At 40.8% G+C, this 21,194-nt stretch overlaps 1 protein-coding gene across 1 annotated transcript in view; it reads right to left on the reverse strand.

The window, feature by feature from the left end:
- tgfbr3 (transforming growth factor, beta receptor III) overlaps positions 1 to 21,194 on the reverse strand; it is a 271,094-nt gene that overhangs the window by 59,607 nt on the left and 190,293 nt on the right. Inside the window, exons 7-11 of the mRNA XM_034179237.1 lie at positions 17,915 to 18,104; positions 17,384 to 17,661; positions 9,444 to 9,599; positions 5,695 to 5,835; positions 2,734 to 2,919 (exon numbers count right to left, since the gene is read on the reverse strand). Of these exons, the coding sequence (XP_034035128.1) occupies positions 2,734 to 2,919; positions 5,695 to 5,835; positions 9,444 to 9,599; positions 17,384 to 17,661; positions 17,915 to 18,104 (951 nt within the window). The remainder of the gene's footprint in view (positions 1 to 2,733; positions 2,920 to 5,694; positions 5,836 to 9,443; positions 9,600 to 17,383; positions 17,662 to 17,914; positions 18,105 to 21,194) is intronic.

Genomic DNA, 21,194 nt, shown 5'->3' on the forward strand with positions numbered 1-21,194 from the left:
AACCGTGTTTAGACCTCACAGTTCGGTACTAGTTTTTGTAAATTCTTCAAATATTTATACAGCATCTTTAATCAGTGAGCAGCAGAGAGCCCGAGGATAGTGAGTCAACACAAATGCAGATCAGTCCTTGAAGAAAAAGCTAAATTAACCAATTCCATTTATGTTTCCAAAGTGTCTGGGTGGAACAATGTGGCCTCTTGCTTCAAATGTCTGGCTCACTGTTCCCTCAGATCACCTCACACACAGAGAGCAGGCTGAACGGGCTGACCATACCTCCTGCACAGAGCAGGAGACTCGAGTGATGTAGTCTGTGGACATGAGCAGAAGAGCCCCCTTTAATGTCAGTGAGTTATGGAAACAAATACGCACGTGTATAATCATACTGTGCCATACTGTGTATTCAGCGTACAGTTCTGTGCACTGAACTGCCGCGTGTGTACTATGTGGTTTAATACCAGACATGGGGCCAAATACAAAAGTATTTGTATTTGAAAATACTTAAATACATTTTTCGGGGTATTTGTATTTGTATTTTCTGATTTTGAATTCAAAGTATTTGTATTTGTATTTCAAATACACTGTCGATCCCAAGTATTTCCAAATACCTTTACAAATACTTTTTCACATACTTTTCAAACTTGGGAATCTCTGTGACACTGTGTTGAATACAGATTGTGATAGTTTGATTATTGCCTGTGATATTATAATAGTGAATTTGTGATAAAACAGTCAATCCTTTACTTATCAATAGTATTTGGTCATGCTATTTTCACAATAAATTGTCACTGGTTTATCAGTTTTTGTGTTGATTTGTTGTTTATAGTTTATAGAAAGTATTTGTATTTGTATTTGAAATACTCAAAATATAAAGTATTTGTATTTGAAAAAGTACAAAGTATTTGTATTTATATTTGGAATTGGAAAATCTAAAGTATTTGTATTTAAATACAATGCAAAGTATTTGACCCCATGTCTGTTTAATACAAGTACATATATTGTGACACCTCTAATGTATTAATAAACAGGGCTGTGAAATGAAAATTGTAAAATCTGAGGAAAATTCGCAGGGGGTCTGGAGGGTGCAGCTCCCCAGGAGCCGGGGTCTAGGGCCTTGTGGGGCCCCAGCAACCAAATTAAATTTTCATCTACTGATACATTTTCAACATCTCCTGGAAGAACAAATCTCAAAATTAGTGCATATTTAAATGATCCTAGATTCAACCTTTCATTTGAATCATCAATGATCATGTTGAAATAACAGAATATGACGTGGAAGTAGGACCTGGAATGATTTTCCTTTTAATTGTAAACCAAATTATGCATTAACTCAGAACAATTAAACTAAATGAAATTCATGAAGACTGAAAAGACTGTTAAAGCATTTCAAAAACCACAGCTAAAGCTAGGAGAATATTTTAAAAATCAGCGTAAAATATCAATAACATACCTTATAGTAAAAAGCCACACATTCTTGTGTAAATTCCTGTAAATCCACTCAAAGCCACAATGTCTTTTTTCCCATGAAAAAAGTCTACATTAATAAAAACTAATTTACATTGTTGTGTAAATTCATGTAGCCTAAATTCATTCAAAGCCACACTTTTTTTTTTTCAATGAAAGAAAGTCTAGATTAATGAAAGAAAAAAAGGCACATAATCTTTTCTGAAAATTCTTACCAGTTCGCTTTTCCCGTTCATCTTTCAGGTGTGTTGATGAAGCCAGCAACAATTCCATGGATTCTTGTCCTTATCAGACTTTTTCAAACCATCTTTCTCACCATCTTCGCTCTGTCTGATGTCGCTCCATGACACAGACATGCTGCAAAATTCTTCTTTTAAAAACTTGAAAGTTCTAAAAGTGTGCGATGGCATTTAGCTAAGCTTCGCGCAGGAGCCACACAGTGTCACCGCAGCAACCAACCAGTCTCGCTTTACAACAACTGTCGTAACAGCCAGGCTTTGAGTGGCATTTATTCTCCTCAAAACTCCGCGGATCCGAGGAAATTGATTTGTATCTGTAACACACGGATCTGTGTCCGCGGACTTATAAAACTTACACGATGTCGTAAAAAAGAATGCTTTGCAATAAACATTTTAAAAACTCAGTAACAATTACGATTATGAAAATCAACGGATTCCTTTTTGGGTAACAAATGAGAAACAAATCATCCGCTCTTCAGGAGTGTTCTTTTTTTTTTAAGGGTTTCAGTGTTCAGACAGATGACATGCAAAACGTTCACAGTTAAAAAGAGGTCAGCTGCAAATGGAATGCATGAATGAAAACCACTCTTCCAACATCAAAGTGAACTTTGGCCGTCACCTCAGGTCAGATCTCAGCACAGTGTGAGCTTTGCAGAGAACATCACACCAAGATCTCACACACAGAAAGCTCTTTGTAAGCTGCTGGCTTCATGTCCTCCTCATAAGTACAATGAATTATCATAAAACCTGTTTTGAAGCACCGTGACTCTTTGACATCTGCAATATGATCAGAATCATTGTTGTGAAATGTAAATCACGATGACCCACAGATTACTGAGGCACGCAGGAGGGTGACAACACAACAAACATCAAAGACAAAGGAGATTAAAAAAGCTTCACCTTGTCGGCTAATCTAAAGGATCAAAGAATCTGAAATCGAGATTTAATTATGTAAAATGTAAAACCAACATTTCCTGTTGTGTGTTACAGTGTGTTGTAGAACAGCGTGACTGTACTTGGGAGCAAAACCTACCTCCACAAAGACTTGCTGATTTTCTGAGACTACATGGAATGCCTGGGGGCCAGGGTTGTGGAACAGGAGTGTATTGTACAACTCCATAGTGAAGGTCATATTGTTGCCTGGTTCCCCTGCTGATTCTGATACAATCCTAGGAACTGAATGTGGGGTTTCCTGGCTCTTTCCATATGTGCAGTTGAACTGTGAGGACAAAAGGACACAGCCAACACAAACATCAGCGTGATCTGACATCAGATTCCACTGTTAACATTCACAACACGTGTGTCCACGCTTGAAAACATTAAGACGGACCACAAAAGAGAGAAGGAGCCTAGAGATACTATATCACTGAGAACAACAAGTTGAAAGCCAAGAAAGGATGAGATAAAGGAAAATAAGTCTGTGGCAAAAATGGGTCAAGTAAAAAAGATGGAGAAACCTTAGAATGGAAAATCTCAGATGGTGAAACACAACAGACTAAATGGAAAGATGGAGAGATTACACAAGCCAGACGAGTATTTACAAGCACCAACGGACTCTGAAAAAAGGAATTTTTGTGTAAATGACATGTTCTACAGGACACAATTATACCCTGGAGGGGTCCAGGGTATAATTGGCCGTTTTTGACTACTTTTGGTTTTACCTTCACAATTTACCTTAAACGAAACTGCTTACTTTGCCTTGTTTGGTATCATTTTTTAGTCCAACCTTACCTGTGGGACTTTACAGTTTTTCTTTCATTCTGACATACTGCATTAACACAATGAACCTAAATTCACACAAAAACATCAAATCCAAGTAGAAAAAATTTTTTGTTCTTTTTTTACTGTGAAAACCACAAACATGTTTAACCAGTCATTTTTATAACTTAGAATGCAAATATAATTTGTGAATTTCAAAATTATATGTACAAATGTAGCAAACAATGAAGTTATATACAGCTATTTACATTAAAATCCAGGAAATGTTTCAGGTGTTTTTCGTACAACTATTTACATAACAATAAGATGCCACAAATTTTTGTGCCACTCAAAAAAACAATTCCTTCACAGAGGGGATACAGGCCTCAACCACAGGAGCGTCACTCTTCCTGTTGCACACCTGGAGGCAGTGTTGGCACTTTCATCTGCTTTTGGTGGTGTTTTGGCCAGGATCTCTTCAGCAATCAACCCACGTGGGTTGGGGAGTTTGATTGGTTTAGGTCGTGCATTTTTCAACTAAGGATAAAGAGGAAGTTGTGGGGGTGTTTTGCCCACTGCAACTGCTGCACTGAGACACAGCTGAACAAGGAAGTGGAAGTCCCGTTTGCTGGGCGTTTCTACAAAAACAATAACTTGACTAAATGTAATCCTTTTTAAAGTGTAGGTGATGCGATACATAATTTTTCTTTTTCTAGTATTTAAGACTAAAATTAAACAACAGTTTGAACTTAATGCTTTCCCTGTGTGTGGTTACTGAAAAGATAAATATTCGGATTTTGAACTGGGTGCCACTAAAAACCAGGAACGTCCGGGCGAGTCACGACATTGGAGAAGAAGGAGGACGTGATCACAGTGGGAGAACCATCAACCATTATCCCATTTGTTTGGTTAACAATCAGATGTATTTCTGTGTGCAAGTGCTTCATTTCTGGAGTTATGCCAGCTCCATGTGTTTGTTGCGGGCTTTTATTAAAACACTGGTTTCAGTTTCCTAAAGATCACGTGCGTCAGAATGAGTGGATAAAACAGATAAATGGGTCAGTGACTCGTCTGTACTGTCCATCCTGACAGCCCCGTTTCCACCAAGCGGTTTGCGTCAGTGCTGCACGGTATTATAGTGTGGGAATGGTTAAGTCTGGCACCCAGATCCCTTTTGATTGGCAGGTGGAACACTTATATTTATGAGCGTGCGCACAGAGGCAAAAAAGGTGTGACGATTTACCCAAACTGACCCATACTTACTCCAAATATGAGTGAATTAAGTACTTTTATTTATGCTTTGTGATTTATGCACTCCATTCTCAAAATGGTACATGAACAGAAATGCACAGCGGGACGCACAGCTGCCTCGTCAGGGCTCGTAACATCTGATTCTTACAGTTATCTGATTAGTAAAAGTTATCTGATTATACAGGTCATGTGAACCTTATGCAAACGTAATCATCCTATATTATTTGTCCCAGTGCAGCCACCTGTAATGTCCAAGAGCTGGTTGTTGGAAAAAAAAAAAAAAAAAAATCGCTTGATTGTTTTTCACATATGAAACTTCTGCCATGGTCAAAGAGAGCTTTAAAATGCTGAAACAACAAACAAGGAAAAGCTTTTTCCCCAAAGCTGTAGCCTCCATCACACCTCCTCTTCTCCACCCCCACTCATACTCACCAGCTTCAGCTACTGTCTGAGTCACAGACTATTGCTCCTCCTACTGGATTTTAAACAGCCATGGGCACTGCAATTTTTACATCTTGGTTTACACTTTAAATAACATGTCTATTGTTGTCTTTTGCACCTTATTGCACTTTTATTTTATGTATTTTATCTTTTATATTTAATCTTTGCTGCTACTGACTGGTTGTCACCAACAAATTTTCATTGTTTCTTACAATGACAATAAAGTCTCTCACTTATCGTATCTAAGGGATGTTTCAGTACGCTTATGAGTCCTGACAGTTCTTTTTTTGGCACACGATGACTGTCTGAACTTTGCGATCTGATGTTACGATCCCTGATGAGGCAGCTGTGCATCTTGCTATGCATATGGAATGGTGAGTGCCGTTTGCTTTTCATGTACCATTTTGAGAACAGAGTGCATAAATCACCAAAACATAAAATACTCAATTTACTCATATTCCTTCAGGATCAATAATGTATGTATGCATGCACGCACGCATGGATCCATCTATCCATCTATCTATCCATCTATCCATCTATCTATCTATCTATCTATCTATATGCACAGACACGTCAGATGACTCCAGAGTTTCTTCAGACTCACCATAATGGATGATTGGTGCACTGTGGGCTCCACAAATGTCTTTCCAGTCTCCACTGGGACCCTTGGGAATGGTGCGGCTTCAGATTCAAGATCCAGTAGCCCACCACTCCCATCCTTAGTCTCTGCATGACTTATCAGGACCTGTCATCCACAGAGGAGTTAACAGCAAGGACAAAGACTACAGACATACACAAAAATAATTCATGGACCTTTTCTTTGGGAGGTCAAGTTGTTTAGTAAAAATATTCTGCAACCACGAACTTGGATCCAAAATGTGGGAATGTGTTATAGCCTCAGCAGCAGGACTCATCCCAGCCAGAAACATCAGACGCATTTCTCAAAAGCCCTGAGATGAACACAGGATGCTTGAGAGAAATCTGATGTCATGGAGTGAGAGTACAGTCCCACTGACACCGCCTGCTGCAAATGATCAATCTGATGCTGCAGATACCCAACTGTAACAATTGTCCATTTCTGGAAACAAGGACCAAAACTGGTGCACATACTTCTTAGACATTACTGTTTTGAGAAAAAAAAACCTGATTGGCCACTTCGAATTTTCAATAGGCAGCCAGTTTGGGATCAATTGAAGAATTACACAGGGGTCAAAATTAAAAGATGCTTCAATCATATTGAAAAGTATACCACATTATTTGCCTGCTCATAAATATTCCCAAAAGGTATAGTTTGAACAATTTATGGCTGAATGTTATGAGGTTAAAAAAAAAAGCAAGTATGGTGGCAAAGGTCAATTTCAGTTTGTACAGGGGTCAAAAGTTAAAGTTGCTCCAATTTTGGTATTAAAAAAAGTGGTGCAAATTATTGGTTGAGCTAATAGGGTTAATAAATGGAATAGTTTGACTGTGTTGAATGCTTAGTCTACAAAGAAAAGGTCCAACAATGGTGACATTGGATTCTATGACATGTGACATGTTACCCCATGACGTGATAACTAAGCATGACACATGGTGCAAACTATTCCTTTTTAAAACCCTATTAACCAATAATTTGCATCACTTTTTACCAAAATTAAAGCAACTTTAACTTTAGATCCCTGTACAAACTACGAGGGTAGGCTGAAAAGTTCTAAGGCTGACTATGATGCAGTTGTCGAATTGAACAAATTCAGGGTTATTTTTCTACATAGTCTCCCTGTAACTCCACACACTTCTTCCAGCGGGGCTTGAGTGCTTCCATTCCCTTGGCATAGAAGCTTTCATCTTGAGAGTCAAAATAGTCCTCAACGGCAGCCATCACCTCATCATTGCTCCGACAGTGCTTCCCAGCCAAGTTTTTTTTCAGGTTTGGGAACAGATGAAAGTCCGAGGGTGCCAAGTCAGGGGGGTATGGTGGGTGATCTACCAGTTCAAATCCACACTCGTGGATAGTGGCCATGGCCACTGTTGACTTGTGAGCTGGGGCATTGTCTTGACGGAACAGCACCCCTTTCGTCAGCTTTCCTGGTCGTATCTTTTTGATAGCCTCGCGTAACTGTCTCAGTAGGTTAGAATAGTACTGTCCATTTATGGTTTGTCCATTTTCAAGATAGTCCAAACCAGAAAACTGAAACCATGACCTTCCCTGCAGATGAAACGACCTTGGCCTTCTTTGGAGGTGGTGACCCTGCTGAGATGATTGATAGAAAGGGTAACCTGCAACATTTTGGCCCTTATTGCCCACCCCTGGCCCAAACTATACCTTTTTGGAATCTTTGTGAACCGGCAAATAATGTGGCATGGTTTTCAATATGAATGGGGCATCTTTTAATTTTGACCACTGTGTAATTCTTCAACTGACCCCTATCTGGCTGCCTATTGAAAATTTAAGTGGCCAATCAGTTTTGTTTTGTTTTTGTTTTGTTTTTTTCAAAACAGTAATGTCTAGAAGTACAACCCCTGGCAAAAATTATGGAATCACCGGCCTCGGAGGATGTTCATTCAGTTGTTTAATTTTGTAGAAAAAAAGCAGATCACAGACATGACACAAAACTAAAGTCATTTCAAATGGCAACTTTCTGGCTTTAAGAAACACTATAAGAAATCAAGAAAAAAAGATTGTGGCAGTCAGTAACGGTTACTTTTTTAGACCAAGCAGAGGAAAAAAATATGGAATCACTCAATTCTGAGGAAAAAATTATGGAATCACCCTGTAAATTTTCATCCCCCAAACTAACATCTGCATCAAATCAGATCTGCTCGTTGACACTGACCCTATGCCATGACATTGACCCTATGTGTCTTTTTGCAAGGAATGTTTTCGCAGTTTTTGCTCTATGGCAAGATGCATTATCATCTTGAAAAATGATTTCATCATCCCCAAACATCCTTTCAATTGTCCAAAATATCAATGTAAACTTGTGCATTTATTGATGATGTAATGACAGCCATCTCCCCAGTGCCTTTACCTGACATGCAGCCCCATATCATCAACGTCTGTGGAAATTTACGTTCTCTTCAGGCAGTCATCTTTATAAATCTCATTGGAACGGCACCAAACAAAAGTTCCAGCATCATCACCTTCCCCAATGCAGATTCGAGATTCATCACTGAATATGACTTTCATCCAGTCATCCACAGTCCACGATTGCTTGTCCTTAGCCCACTGTAACCTTGTTTATTTTTTGTTTAGGTGTTAATGATGGCTTTCGTTTAGCTTTTCTGTATATAAATCCCATTTCCTTTAGGTGGTTTCTTACAGTTCGGTCACAGACGTTGACTCCAGTTTCCTCCCATTCGTTCCTCATTTGTTTTGTTGTGCATTTTTCGATTTTTGAGACGTATTGCTTTAAGTTTTCTGTCTTGACGCTTTGATGTCTTCCTTGGTCTACCAGTATGTTTGCCTTTAACAACCTTCCCATGTTGTTTGTATTTGGTCCAGAGTTTAGACACAGCTGACTGTGAATAACCAACATCTTTTGCAACATTGCGTGATGATTTACCCTCTTTTAAGAGTTTGATAATCCTCTCCTTTGTTTCAATTGACATCTCTCGTGTTGGAGCCATGATTCATGTCAGTCCACTTGGTGCAACAGCTCTCCAAGGTGTGATCACTCCTTTTTAGATGCAGACTAACGAGCAGATCTGATATAATGCAGGTGTTAGTTTTGGGGATGAAAATTTACAGGGAGTTTCCATAATTGTTTCCTCAGAATTGAGTGATTCCATATTTTTTTCCTCTGCTTGGTCTAAAAAAGTAACCGTTACTGACTGCCACAATCTTTTTTCTTGATTTCTTATAGTGTTTCTTAGAGCCAGAAAGTTGCCATTTGAAATGACTTTAGTTTTGTGTCGTGTCTGTGATCTGCTTTTTTTCTACAAAATTAAACAACTGAATGAACATCCTCCGAGGCTGGTGATTCCATAATTTTTGCCAGGGGTTGTATGTGCACCAATTTTGTTGCTTGTTTACAGAAATGAACAATTGTTACAATTACGTATCTGCTGCACGATAAAGAATTCTAGAAAAGTTCCTCAAACCAACATCTGGACATGGAGCTGCTTCATCTCAGATTATAATTTAGCCATGGCAACACTCCACCTGATATTAGAGACACTTTTTTAATCCTTTGAGGGTCATGAGTACGTACTCATTGGCCCCATCGGTTTTGAACTGGATATATGTTTTTAACAGTTTCTGCCACAAACTCCTGTTGAACTTTAAAATGAACACACAAAAACAGATATACTTGGGGATGTTTACAGTATGCTCTTCCTGTTGTCAAGCATAGCAAATAATAGTATGGTACTCACAGTGTTGATGTACAGGACCACTGAACTGGGCTGCATGGGAAACACTGTAGTCTGGCAGCCAGTCAGAGGAGTTTCAAGTGTGTAGTGAGTGTCATTAACTGTTGCTTTGCATTCTGGGTCTTGGAGAGTGACGTTGGCATGAGCAAACCCATTTGCCTGAGGAAATATGGCACAGTTGGATTAGGATCAAAGTAGGTTTTCCTTTTTTCCTTATTATTTGCTTTGCTCTGTCTCAGAATTGTAAATGGGGAAAAACCTCAGTGTTTGACCTTAACGTTCCCAGGAATAAACAAATCCTATAAGGTGGTCTAGCTCCAAGCCAGTTTCTCCTAATTACAGTGTATGCCTTTCCTTGCTGTTATATGGGCTCATTATGTGTCCCCATGTTTAGATGCCAAATGTTGGGAGTTTTCTGACTCAATGACAGCTTTTGTGTGACAGGTACACTACTGCTAAAAAACAAACAAACAAAACATTATTTAAATTAGAACTCTGGGTTTTTTCAACTTTGGCTCTATTGTGAGATCTTTTTTGAGTTCTTTTTTTTTTTCATCAAGACAGGAACTATTTTGATCGGTCCAGTATTTCTTCAGAACACAAATACCACCACAAGCTAAAATGTTACACAATGCAATTGGACAAGGCAGGCTAAGCAATGAGGCAGTGAACAGCTTCTGGTCTCCACTGAACAGGAGTAATAGACTGGTGCCAAAATCTAGAAACTTTGTGACCCTAAGCGCCCCATCGGAACCCAGTTTCTCAGCTTCATAAGCAATCAAATGCACTGAAGTGAAGTGCCATTCTTTTGTTAATCCTAGGGTGCTGAATTTAAATTTTTCATTTGAACAACTCTATTTGACCTCTGGTGGCCTCTAGAGGTCACTAACCTATACAACCAAAAATGGCAAACTGAAAATAGTTTATTTCCTTCATAAAGCTATTAAATATACTAATATGAGGGACAAAGTTGAAATTTGGTCTTATTTTGCCAAGCTGGAGATGCTAAATTCAAATCTTTCATATGCCAATCTCCATCTGGTCTCTGGTATTAAAGGCACTGCGCTGCGGTGGTTTGAATCATATTTGTCTAATAGATTACAATTTGTTCATGTAAATGGGGAATCTTCTTCACAGACTAAAGTTAATTATGGAGTTCCACAAGGTTCTGTGCTAGGACCAATTTTATTCACTTTATACATGCTTCCCTTAGGCAGTATTATTAGACGGTATTGCTTAAATTTTCATTGTTACGCAGATGATACCCAGCTTTATCTATCCATGAAGCCAGAGGACACACACCAATTAGCTAAACTGCAGGATTGTCTTACAGACATAAAGACATGGATGCCCTCTAATTTCCTGCTTTTAAACTCAGATAAAACTGAAGTTATTGTACTTGGCCCCACAAATCTTAGAAACATGGTGTCTAACCAGATCCTTACTCTGGATGGCATTACCCTGACCTCTAGTAATACTGTGAGAAATCTTGGAGTCATTTTTGATCAGGATATGTCATTCAAAGCGCATATTAAACAAATATGTAGGACTGCTTTTTTGCATTTACGCAATATCTCTAAAATCAGAAAGGTCTTGTCTCAGAGTGATGCTGAAAAACTAATTCATGCATTTATTTCCTCTAGGCTGGACTATTGTAATTCATTATTATCAGGTTGTCCTAAAAGTTCCCTAAAAAGCCTTCAGTTAATTCAAAATGCTGCAGCTACAGTACTGACGGGGACTAGAAGGAGAGAGCATATCTCACCCATATTGGCCTCTCTTCATTGGCTTCCTGTTAATTCTAGAATAGAATTTAAAATTCTTCTTCTTACTTATAAGGTTTTGAATAATCAGGTCCCATCTTATCTTAGGGACCTCGTAGTACCATATCACCCCAATAGAGCGCTTCACTCTGACTGCAGGCTTACTTGTAGTTCCTAGGGTTTGTAAGAGTAGAATGGGAGGCAGAGCCTTCAGCTTTCAGGCTCCTCTCCTGTGGAACCAGCTCACAATTCAGATCAGGGAGACAGACACCCTCTCTACTTTTAAGATTAGGCTTAAAACTTTCCTTTTTGCTAAAGCTTATAGTTAGGGCTGGATCAGGTGACCCTGAACCATCCCTTAGTTATGCTGCTATAGACGTAGACTGCTGGGGGGTTCCCATGATGCACTGTTTCTTTCTCTTTTTGCTCTGTATGCACCACTCTGCATTTAATCATTAGTGATCGATCTCTGCTCCCCTCCACAGCATGTCTTTTTCCTGGTTCTCTCCCTCAGCCCCAACCAGTCCCAGCAGAAGACTGCCCCTCCCTGAGCCTGGTTCTGCTGGAGGTTTCTTCCTGTTAAAAGGGAGTTTTTCCTTCCCACTGTAGCCAAGTGCTTGCTCACAGGGGGTCGTTTTGACCGTTGGGGTTTTACATAATTATTGTATGGCCTTGCCTTACAATATAAAGCGCCTTGGGGCAACTGTTTGTTGTGATTTGGCGCTATATAAAAAAATTGATTGATTGATTGATTGGTATCCTTTAGAGGTCAATGACCTTTGCATATGCACAATACTCCAATAAACATTGTGTTGTGTTCTTAAACTGAGATGTGAATGGCCTCTACATTATTACATCAGCTTAAAAATCGGAATTTCTCAAGTGCTTGTGCTAAATCTAGACGATGAATATGCCAACCCAATTCGCCAACCCATAGTTTCTGGTGGAGGTAGCACAGGTCTTTGTTGATTTGCTTGGAGTCATATAGCTGCTTGATAGTGTGCCCTCTTGATATGAAATGACCAGGCATCCTGGCTTGGAGTTAATGTCTCCAGAGGAACAGCCTGAGCAAATAGAGAGGCCTTGGCACTGTTTGACGAGGTGCATGAGCCAGCTTTGAAAACCTCACAAATAAAGGCCTCCACATCAGCACAGGCTGTAGTGCTTCGGTGACCTCTTCCAAGTTCTTTCAGGAGATTATGGTGCTCCATGAAAACTTTGAAACAAGATTTCTTTGAGTGTCCTGCCAAGAAAGAAGTGATATCACATCCTGTGATAGCACGGAAGGCTGGCAGCGAACTGAGCAGAGCATCGCCAAGGTTCTCGGCAACGGTGTGAATTGGAATGAATTTCTGCTTCTTTGAGTTGCCTGCTTTCATGCATACAGTATCACAGTTGATGCTGGTAAACTGGGCAAAAAGGAGAACCAAAACATCTGTCTTTTGAAGCCACAACAGCAGCGGCTTGGCTCTTGGTGCAATGGAGCACCAAGAGCCTCTTCATGTCTAGCCTCAAGTTATTCTACATTTACAACATTTGGGCAGCACAGTGGCTTAGTGGTTATCACTGTTGCGTCACAGCAAGAAGGTCATGGGATCGATTCCCACTGTGGCCTTTTTGTGTGGAGTCTGCGTGTTCTCCCTGTGGTTGTGTAGGTTTCCTCTGGGCGCTATGGTTTCCTCCCACATTTAAAGACATGCAGGTTCGGTAAATTGGAAACTTTATAATTGCCCAGGTCTCCTTTGCAAAAGAGAAGTTAATCTCAATGGGACTAAACTGGTTAAATAAAAAAAAAATCAGATGCTGAAGCCTCTACATGCTCTTCACTAGCAACAACAGTTTTGTTTGGTGGAGCCTGAAGCATCAACTGTTGAGAGAGAAATCTAGCAAGGTCTGCCTTGTTTTCCTCACTGGCCATGAAATTCTCCCACTTCAGCGGCAGTGGTACATCTCTGATCTCTGATCTCCTGCTGAATTGGGACTGCCTTCTTGGCACGTTTAGTGTGACTGCCAGACTTTTATGGCAGGTCATAGTATCTATCAAACACAATGTGTATGTACTTGAAAGGTCCCCATCTTGCATGGGGCACAGTTGCACACTTAATAACTACAGACCTGTGGCCCTAACATCACATGTAATCAAGTCACTGGAGAGGCTCGTCCTGAGGTATCTCCACACAGTCGTCGAATCATTGTTGGACCCCCTGCAGTTTGCGTACCAGGACAAAAGGGGAGTGGAGGATGCTGTCATCTTCATGCTGCACAGAGCTTATTCTCACCTGGAAGAGGCAGGCAGCACAGTGACAGTCATGTTCTTTGACATCTCCAGTGTGTTCAACACCATCCAGCCTGACTTGCTCAGTAATAAGCTACTTAGGTGGAGGCTCCACTGATGGTCTGGATTACTAACTACCTCACAAACCACCCACAGTATGTGAAGCTTTGGGACATTACATCCAACACCATCAAGAACAGCGTGGGGGCACCACAGGGGATGGTCCTGTCTCCCTTCCTGTTCACACTCTGCACGTCAGACTACAGGTTCTGGTCACAGTGCTGCCACTTGCAGGTTTTCCGACGACATTGTGGGCTGCATCAGCAGTGACCAGGAGGCTGAACACAGGCACGTGGGCTCAAGCAGCTGCAGCTCAGTGCATCTAAGATGAAGGAGCTGGTGGTGGACTTCAAAAGACAGAAGACCCGTCCGAACCCAGTTACCATCAATGTTACTGAGGTGGACATTGTGAACTACTACAAGTACCTGGGCAGTGACCACATAGACAACAAACTGGACTGGAATGTAAAAACAGATGCGGTGCAAAAGAAAGGTCAGAGCCAACTGCACTTCATCAAGAGGCTCAGATTTTTCAATGTCTGCAAAAATATGTTGCCGATGTTTTATCACTCGATGGTCTCCAGCGTCATCTTCTATGCTGTAGTGTGCTGGGGCAGCAGGCTGACAGCAGCTGACACAAGCAGACTCAACAAGCGTATCAGCAGGAGAGCAGGCTCTGTCCTGGTGGTTGAGCTGGAGTCTGTGGTGGAGGTGTCAGAGAGGAGGATGTTGAGGAAACTGCTCAGCATCCTGGACACCTCCCTTGCAGCCCACACTGATGTACTGTCAGAGCACCTTCAGTCATAGACTGAGACCACCAAGATCCACCACAGAATGCCACAGGAGGTCTTTCCTACCTGTGGTAATCAGACTTATAACTCCTCCCCGTTCTGCAGGATGAATACATAATGAATAGAGTTATTCAGAGCTATTCGGTTATCCAGAGTTATGTGCAATATTGTCAAACATGTGCAATATAACTTCCAGTCATTTCTCAAATTTGTTGCACTTATTCTAATAAAAAAATTGATTCATTGATTGATTTCTATTTAATTCTAACACTTTCTGTAATTGTTTACTGTTTCTGTACTCTGGCAAAATAATTTCCTTCAGAATAAATAAAGCTGATCTTTATCTTTGTGATAGATGTAGCTTTGGTGCATGCACGTGGTCTCTCTGCACAGTCTACACTAGCAGTGGCTGACCTCCCCATCTAGGTCAACTAAAATTGAGATGAAGTTAGGCCACGCTACAGGGTGCTGCATAAATTCAGAAACAACAGGTTTAAACGGGGGTTTCTGTGTCTGTTAATTGGACTGATATTTGTAGGTCTTGATTTATTGTGGTGTGCTCAAATAGCTACATAATTAATTATAACTCAGATATGTGTTTTGTGCTCAACAGGGCTAAGCTAATCATGTCCTTAGTGACAGAAATTATTTGCCAACTTAAATATCATTTTAGCACATATGTAATAGCTTAATGAAGGCACTGTTCAGTTTGCCATTTTTGGATAGAGTTCTTCAAATTAAAAAATTGAAATCAGCACCCTAGAACTGACAAAAGAAGGCCATTTGTTAAGTTTATTCGGGGGTGATGAGTCCAGAGGATCCTAAGTTCAAATCTCAGCCTGACCGGAAAATCACTAAGGGCCCTTGGACAAAGTAAAGTGACACTTTTACACTATGCACATAAATGTAAAAACAGCAGTGTTTATTTGGTGTATACTGTGACAGTGAATGCCTGCAAAATCAATAATGGACAGATGAGTATCATTTTTGTCCCAAGTGAAAAAATGAACCCAAAAATCATATTAAAATACTGAGTGAAAAAGCTCAGCATTTCCCATTAATAGAAGACTTGTAACTGACTTGAATGAGTTTTTCTTTGTTTAATAGCATTCACAGAATTAAGAGCAGGAAAAACGTTTCGTGGGCTGACAGGCCACATAAGAATATAGGAATGACAACCAGGTTAGTGTTTACAAAGTCAGTTTCCACTTTTACACAATCATCATATTTATAGATTTTTGTAATACCAACAAGCTCAGAAAATGCACTGCAAGGCAAAACATACTGTATTGTTCTGAATATCAGATGGTAGGGATTTTTTGTTGTTTTTATTATTATTATTATTATTATTATTACTTCGAAAAACATCTGGAATAAATTCAGTCATCTGATGTTCAGGGTCTGGACATTGACATGTACGTCCATAACAGTAGATAACACCAAATACCCTTGAAATAAATGTGCCTCCAAGGACTGAAATAGCACTCCTTGTAACTAGGTTATCATTCTGCATGATGGAGATACAGTGATCATACTGAAAAGACTGCACCTCAAAAACTGGGTAAGTTACAATATTTTCTAAAGTACAAGTCACACTGGAGTACAAGTTATATTCATCACTTCATGCACGAATAAGCAAAATGGATTTAATCTCCATATTATTCATTTATAAGGCAAACACAGTGTTTAGGAGCAGAACTAATTAATACCACTGTAAGGGCATAAAATGCAAGTAAACTACGTGAGGTGAACATACCACGCAATGAAATCTTTGAAAACCCGGTGTACCATTTATATATTTACAATACAAACACAGCTTTAGGCGCTGGAAGCTAGGAGCTAATTAGTTATTGTGGATTATCTTTCAGGCTTTTTGAGCCCAGTACTGACTTGTTGTGGATTACATTTTAATGTGGAACATTTCTCCAAAGTGACAGAGCGGTCCAACGCACGCATGGGAAGTTCAGTGTTAAATCAGCTCACAGTGCATTTATGTGTTTCATGTTTACACTGTTACTCTGCTGTGGACATGAACATCTGTTCATTTGAGCGCGTGCACGCACACACACACACACACACACGTCTCTTCCAGTGCATTTTTACGACACAGTTCTTTGTGTTATTAGAATGCACTCGTTGTTGTATGATGAAGACATTTATTCATATTTATTTGCTTTAAGTGAGCATGACTGCTAATTTGTATTTTAGCTGTAGTCTGACATGAGGAAAAGATCAAAAACAGTAACACCATCATGATCGCTTATTTAAAGAATGCTTTAAGTGTGACCTGACTCAGTTTTAAATGCATACTGAGAGTAATCAAGCCCCGCTTTCACCTCTCTTGTTTTATAAAACATAGAAGGCAGTTAATGGTGTGTTTCTCATTTCAATGGCAAAAAAATTTGTGCCCGTGAATCATGATTTTTTGTATGCAAGTCACTGAGTCACAGGACCTCTGAAACTCGCCAAAAAACTGCCACTTAAACTCGGGAAAGTACGGTAACAAGCAACTGTGGAGAAATTATGATGCAGTTATTAAGCTCATTGTGATAAATACAGTGGAGTCAACAAACAACTCTCAAGCATTCAGGAAATATTGAACAGCATGAAGTCTTAAAAATCCTAACAATGAGAAAAGCTTGCTGTGGTGCGTATTTACATTATTTTTTTTTTTTTAAAAGGTCATATTCAGACCAATACAGGAACTGCTCCAGACATATATTCTGTGCTGGGTATCATCCATGTTTATTGTGCTTTTCTTATAATTTAGCATGTCAAATGTGACTTGCATTTCAAATCAATGATTATATTGGAATGTTTATTTTTTTTATCATTTATTTATTTAAAATTTAAACTGGATTTGGGACTTCTATCATTATATCATATCAAAAAGTTATTAAAAACATTTGTAATTTTCACACTTATCAATGGAATGAAGACTTTTGCAATTTAAATTTTCATAAAACATATGGTAAGGACACGAGGTGTGTTATTTTCTTGAACTTATTAGAACGACTCCATGGTACAGCAGCTGACAGCATGCTGTGCACTCACTTTCAGGCTGTCTTTATCAATACTGACCACCATCCTTGTGTCCTCACACTGCACAGTCAGGCCAACACTCAGAACTCCCTGCTGCTCCTCCAGCTCCCCACCCTCCCACAGTCCTTCACTGAAGGGAGACAGGTGTGGCAGCTCGTGAGACACCGGTGGGGGGAAGGGGAAGGGCAGAATGGAGTGCCGTGAAGCAGATCCTGCTCCAGGATGTGGAATGGAATCACGCAGGATGGAGAGCTCTGGAGGCAACATGCTGTCCGGTGGGTCTGCCACATCTGGAAGTCACACAAACCCATACTAGAGCCTGTGAGACTGGCACAACTATAAAACATTTCACAATTTCACACAAATTTCTTTATAGGGTTAGTGAAATGTGGCACAGCAGAAAATTATAGCAGCTTCAAAAGTGCAGATTTCATTCATGTTCTATTCTCATCAGTCTCAATGAACACTTTCTCCACTTGAGCCAGCATGTTTCATTTAGTTTAACACGGGTTCACAAAGTAATTTTTAAGAGGTTCAGTTAACCTGGTTCTCTCAGGCGTAGATTGAAGAGGTTTGCCACAGGAGTGTTGGTGTATGAGGTCACTGGACTGAAGCTATGTTCCTCTGCCCATTTGATCAGGGATTGAGATCCCGAAGGCAAGTGCTGCTTGGGGAATTTTGACACACGCATAAGTCTCTCCATGTTTGAACTAATGCTCACCGTATCGGAGGCCTGCAGAAAAAGGGGAATAGAAACAAGGTGGAACATATATTTAGGTTCTTTGCAATGACACACACACACACACACACACACATATATGTATGTATGTGTGTGTGTATATATATATACACACATATATATATATATATATATATATATATACATACATACATACATATACATACAGATACACATACATACACATATATACATAAATACATACACATACATACACATACGAGGTCTATTAGAAAAGAAACCGACCTTTTTATTTTTTTCAAAAACTATATGGATTTGAATCATGTGTGATTGCGTCAGACAAGCTTGAACCCTCATGCGCATGCGTGAGTTTTTTCACGCCTGTCGGTTGCGTCATTCGCCTGTGGGCAGGCTTTGAGAGAGCACTGGTCCACCCCTCCCGTCGGAATTCCTTTATCTGACTTCTTGCTGAGAGACTGGTGCTTTGCTTGATCAAAATTTTTTCAGAAACTGTAAGGCACATCCAAGTGGACAACATTCGAGAAATTCAGACGGTTTTCGGTGAAAATTTTAATGGCTGATGAGAGATTAAGGAGTGTTACTATCGCTTTAAGGACAGCCCACGGCGCCGGTCGGTGCGCCGCGCCCTGAGCCGCCGTCGTCAGCCTGTTTCGAGCTGAAACTTCCAAATTTAAGCCTCTGTTGACCCAGGACGTAATGAGAGAACAGAGAAGTTTCAGAAGAGGTCGGGATCAGCAGTTTATCCGGACATTCCACTGTTAAAAGATTTTGTAATGAAAGACGTGCGGACGGATTCGTGAGTCGGCACCCAGCTGCTCATGGCGCGACGCCACAGCAAAACACCTCCGTGTTGATAACCATTCGTAAGATTCAGGCGGTTTTCGATGGCTTTCAGTCGAGTGAGTATCCGAGAAATTGTTTAACAGCTGGGCATGTTCAAACTTGTCCTGTAATGCTTCCAACAGAGGTGTTTTGCTGTGGCACCGCGCCATGAGCGGCTGGGTGCCGACGCACGAATCCATAAATTAATCCGTAATTAAAATTTTCACCGAAAACCGTCTGAATTTCTCGAATGATGTCCACTTGGATGTGCCTTACAGTTTCTGAAAAAATTTTGATCAAGCAAAGCGCCAGTCTCTCAGCAAGAAGTCAGACAAAGGAATTCCGACGAGAGGGGTGGACCAGTGCTCACTCAAAAAAAAAAAAAAAAAAAAAAAAATATATATATATATATATATATATATATATATATACGAGGTCTGTCAATAAAGCAACAGTCCTTTTTATTTTTTTCAAAAACTATATGGATTTCATTCATATGTTTTTACGTCAGACATGCTTGAACCCTCGTGCGCATGCGTGAGTTTTTCCACGCCTGTCGGTGACGTCATTCGCCTGTGAGCACTCCTTGTGGGAGGAGTCGTCCAGCCCCTCGTCGGAATTCCTTTGTCTGAGAAGTTGCTGAGAGACTGGCGCGTTGTTTGATCAAAATTTTTTCTAAACCTGTGAGACACATCGAAGTGGACACGGTTCGAAAAATTAAGCTGGTTTTCAGTGAAAATTTTAACGGCTGATGAGAGATTTTGAGGTGATTCTGTCGCTTTAAGGACTTCCCACGGTGCGAGACGTCGCTCAGCGCTCTCAGCCGCCGTCGTCAGCCTGTTCAAGCTGAAAACCTCCACATTTCCGCGCGTCGGGACGCAGCCGACGCGGTGCGGCGGCACAGGAAAAACACCTCTGTGTTGATAACCATTTGTAAAATCCAGGCGGCTTTTGATGGCTTTCAGTGGAGTGAGTATATGAGAAATTGTTTAACAGCAGGACATGTTCCAACTTGTCCTTAAAGCTTTCAACAGAGGTGTTTTTCCTGTGGCGGAGCGTCGCGGAGGTTTTCAGCTTGAACAGGCTGACGACGGCGGCTGAGAGCGCTGAGCGACGTCTCGCACCGTGGGAAGTCCTTAAAGCGACAGAATCACCTCAAAATCTCTCATCAGCCGTTAAAATTTTCACTGAAAACCAGCTTAATTTTTCGAACCGTGTCCACTTCGATGTGTCTCACAGGTTTAGAAAAAATTTTGATCAAACAACGCGCCAGTCTCTCAGCAACTTCTCAGACAAAGGAATTCCGACGAGGGGCTGGACGACTCCTGCCACAAGGAGTGCTCACAGGCGAATGACGTCACCGACAGGCGTGGAAAAACTCACGCATGCGCACGAGGGTTCAAGCATGTCTGACGTAAAAACATATGAATGAAATCCATATAGTTTTTGAAAAAAATAAAAAGGACCGTTACTTTATTGACAGCCCTCGTATATATATACACTCAACAAAAATATGAACGCAACACTTTTGGTTTTGCTCCCATTTTGCACACAGCACAATGCCACAGATGTCGCAAGATTTGAGGGAGCATGCAATTGGCATGCTGACAGCAGGAATGTCAACCAGAGCTGTTGCTCGTGTATTGAATGTTCATTTCTCTACCATAAGCCGTCTCCAAAGGTGTTTCAGAGAATTTGGCAGTACATCCAACCAGCCTCACAACCGCAGACCACGTGTAACCACACCAGCCCAGGACCTCCACATCCAGCATGTTCACCTCCAAGATCATCTGAGACCAGCCACTCGGACAGCTGCTGAAACAATCGGTTTGCATAACCAAAGAATTTCTGCACAAACTGTCAGAAACCGTCTCAGGGAAGCTCATCTGCATGCTCGTCGTCCTCATCGGGATCTCGACCTGACTCCAGTTCGTCGTCGTAACCGACTTGAGTGGGCAAATGCTCACATTCACTGGCGTCTGGCACGTTGGAGAGGTGTTCTCTTCACGGATGAATCCCGGTTCATACTGTTCAGGGCAGATGGCAGACAGCGTGTGTGGCGTCGTGTGGGTGAGTGGTTTTCTGATGTCAATGTTGTGGATCGAGTGGCCCATGGTGGCGGTGGGGTTATGGTATGGGCAGGCGTCTGTTATGGACGAAGAAGACAGGTGCATTTTATTGATGGCATTTTGAATGCACAGAGATACCGTGACGAGAACCTGAGGCCCATTGTTGGGCCATACATCCAAGAACATCACCTCATGTTGCAGCAGGATAATG

This window comes from Thalassophryne amazonica, chromosome 10 (assembly GCF_902500255.1).
Source record: "Thalassophryne amazonica chromosome 10, fThaAma1.1, whole genome shotgun sequence".
Classification (NCBI taxonomy): Eukaryota; Metazoa; Chordata; class Actinopteri; order Batrachoidiformes; family Batrachoididae; genus Thalassophryne; species Thalassophryne amazonica.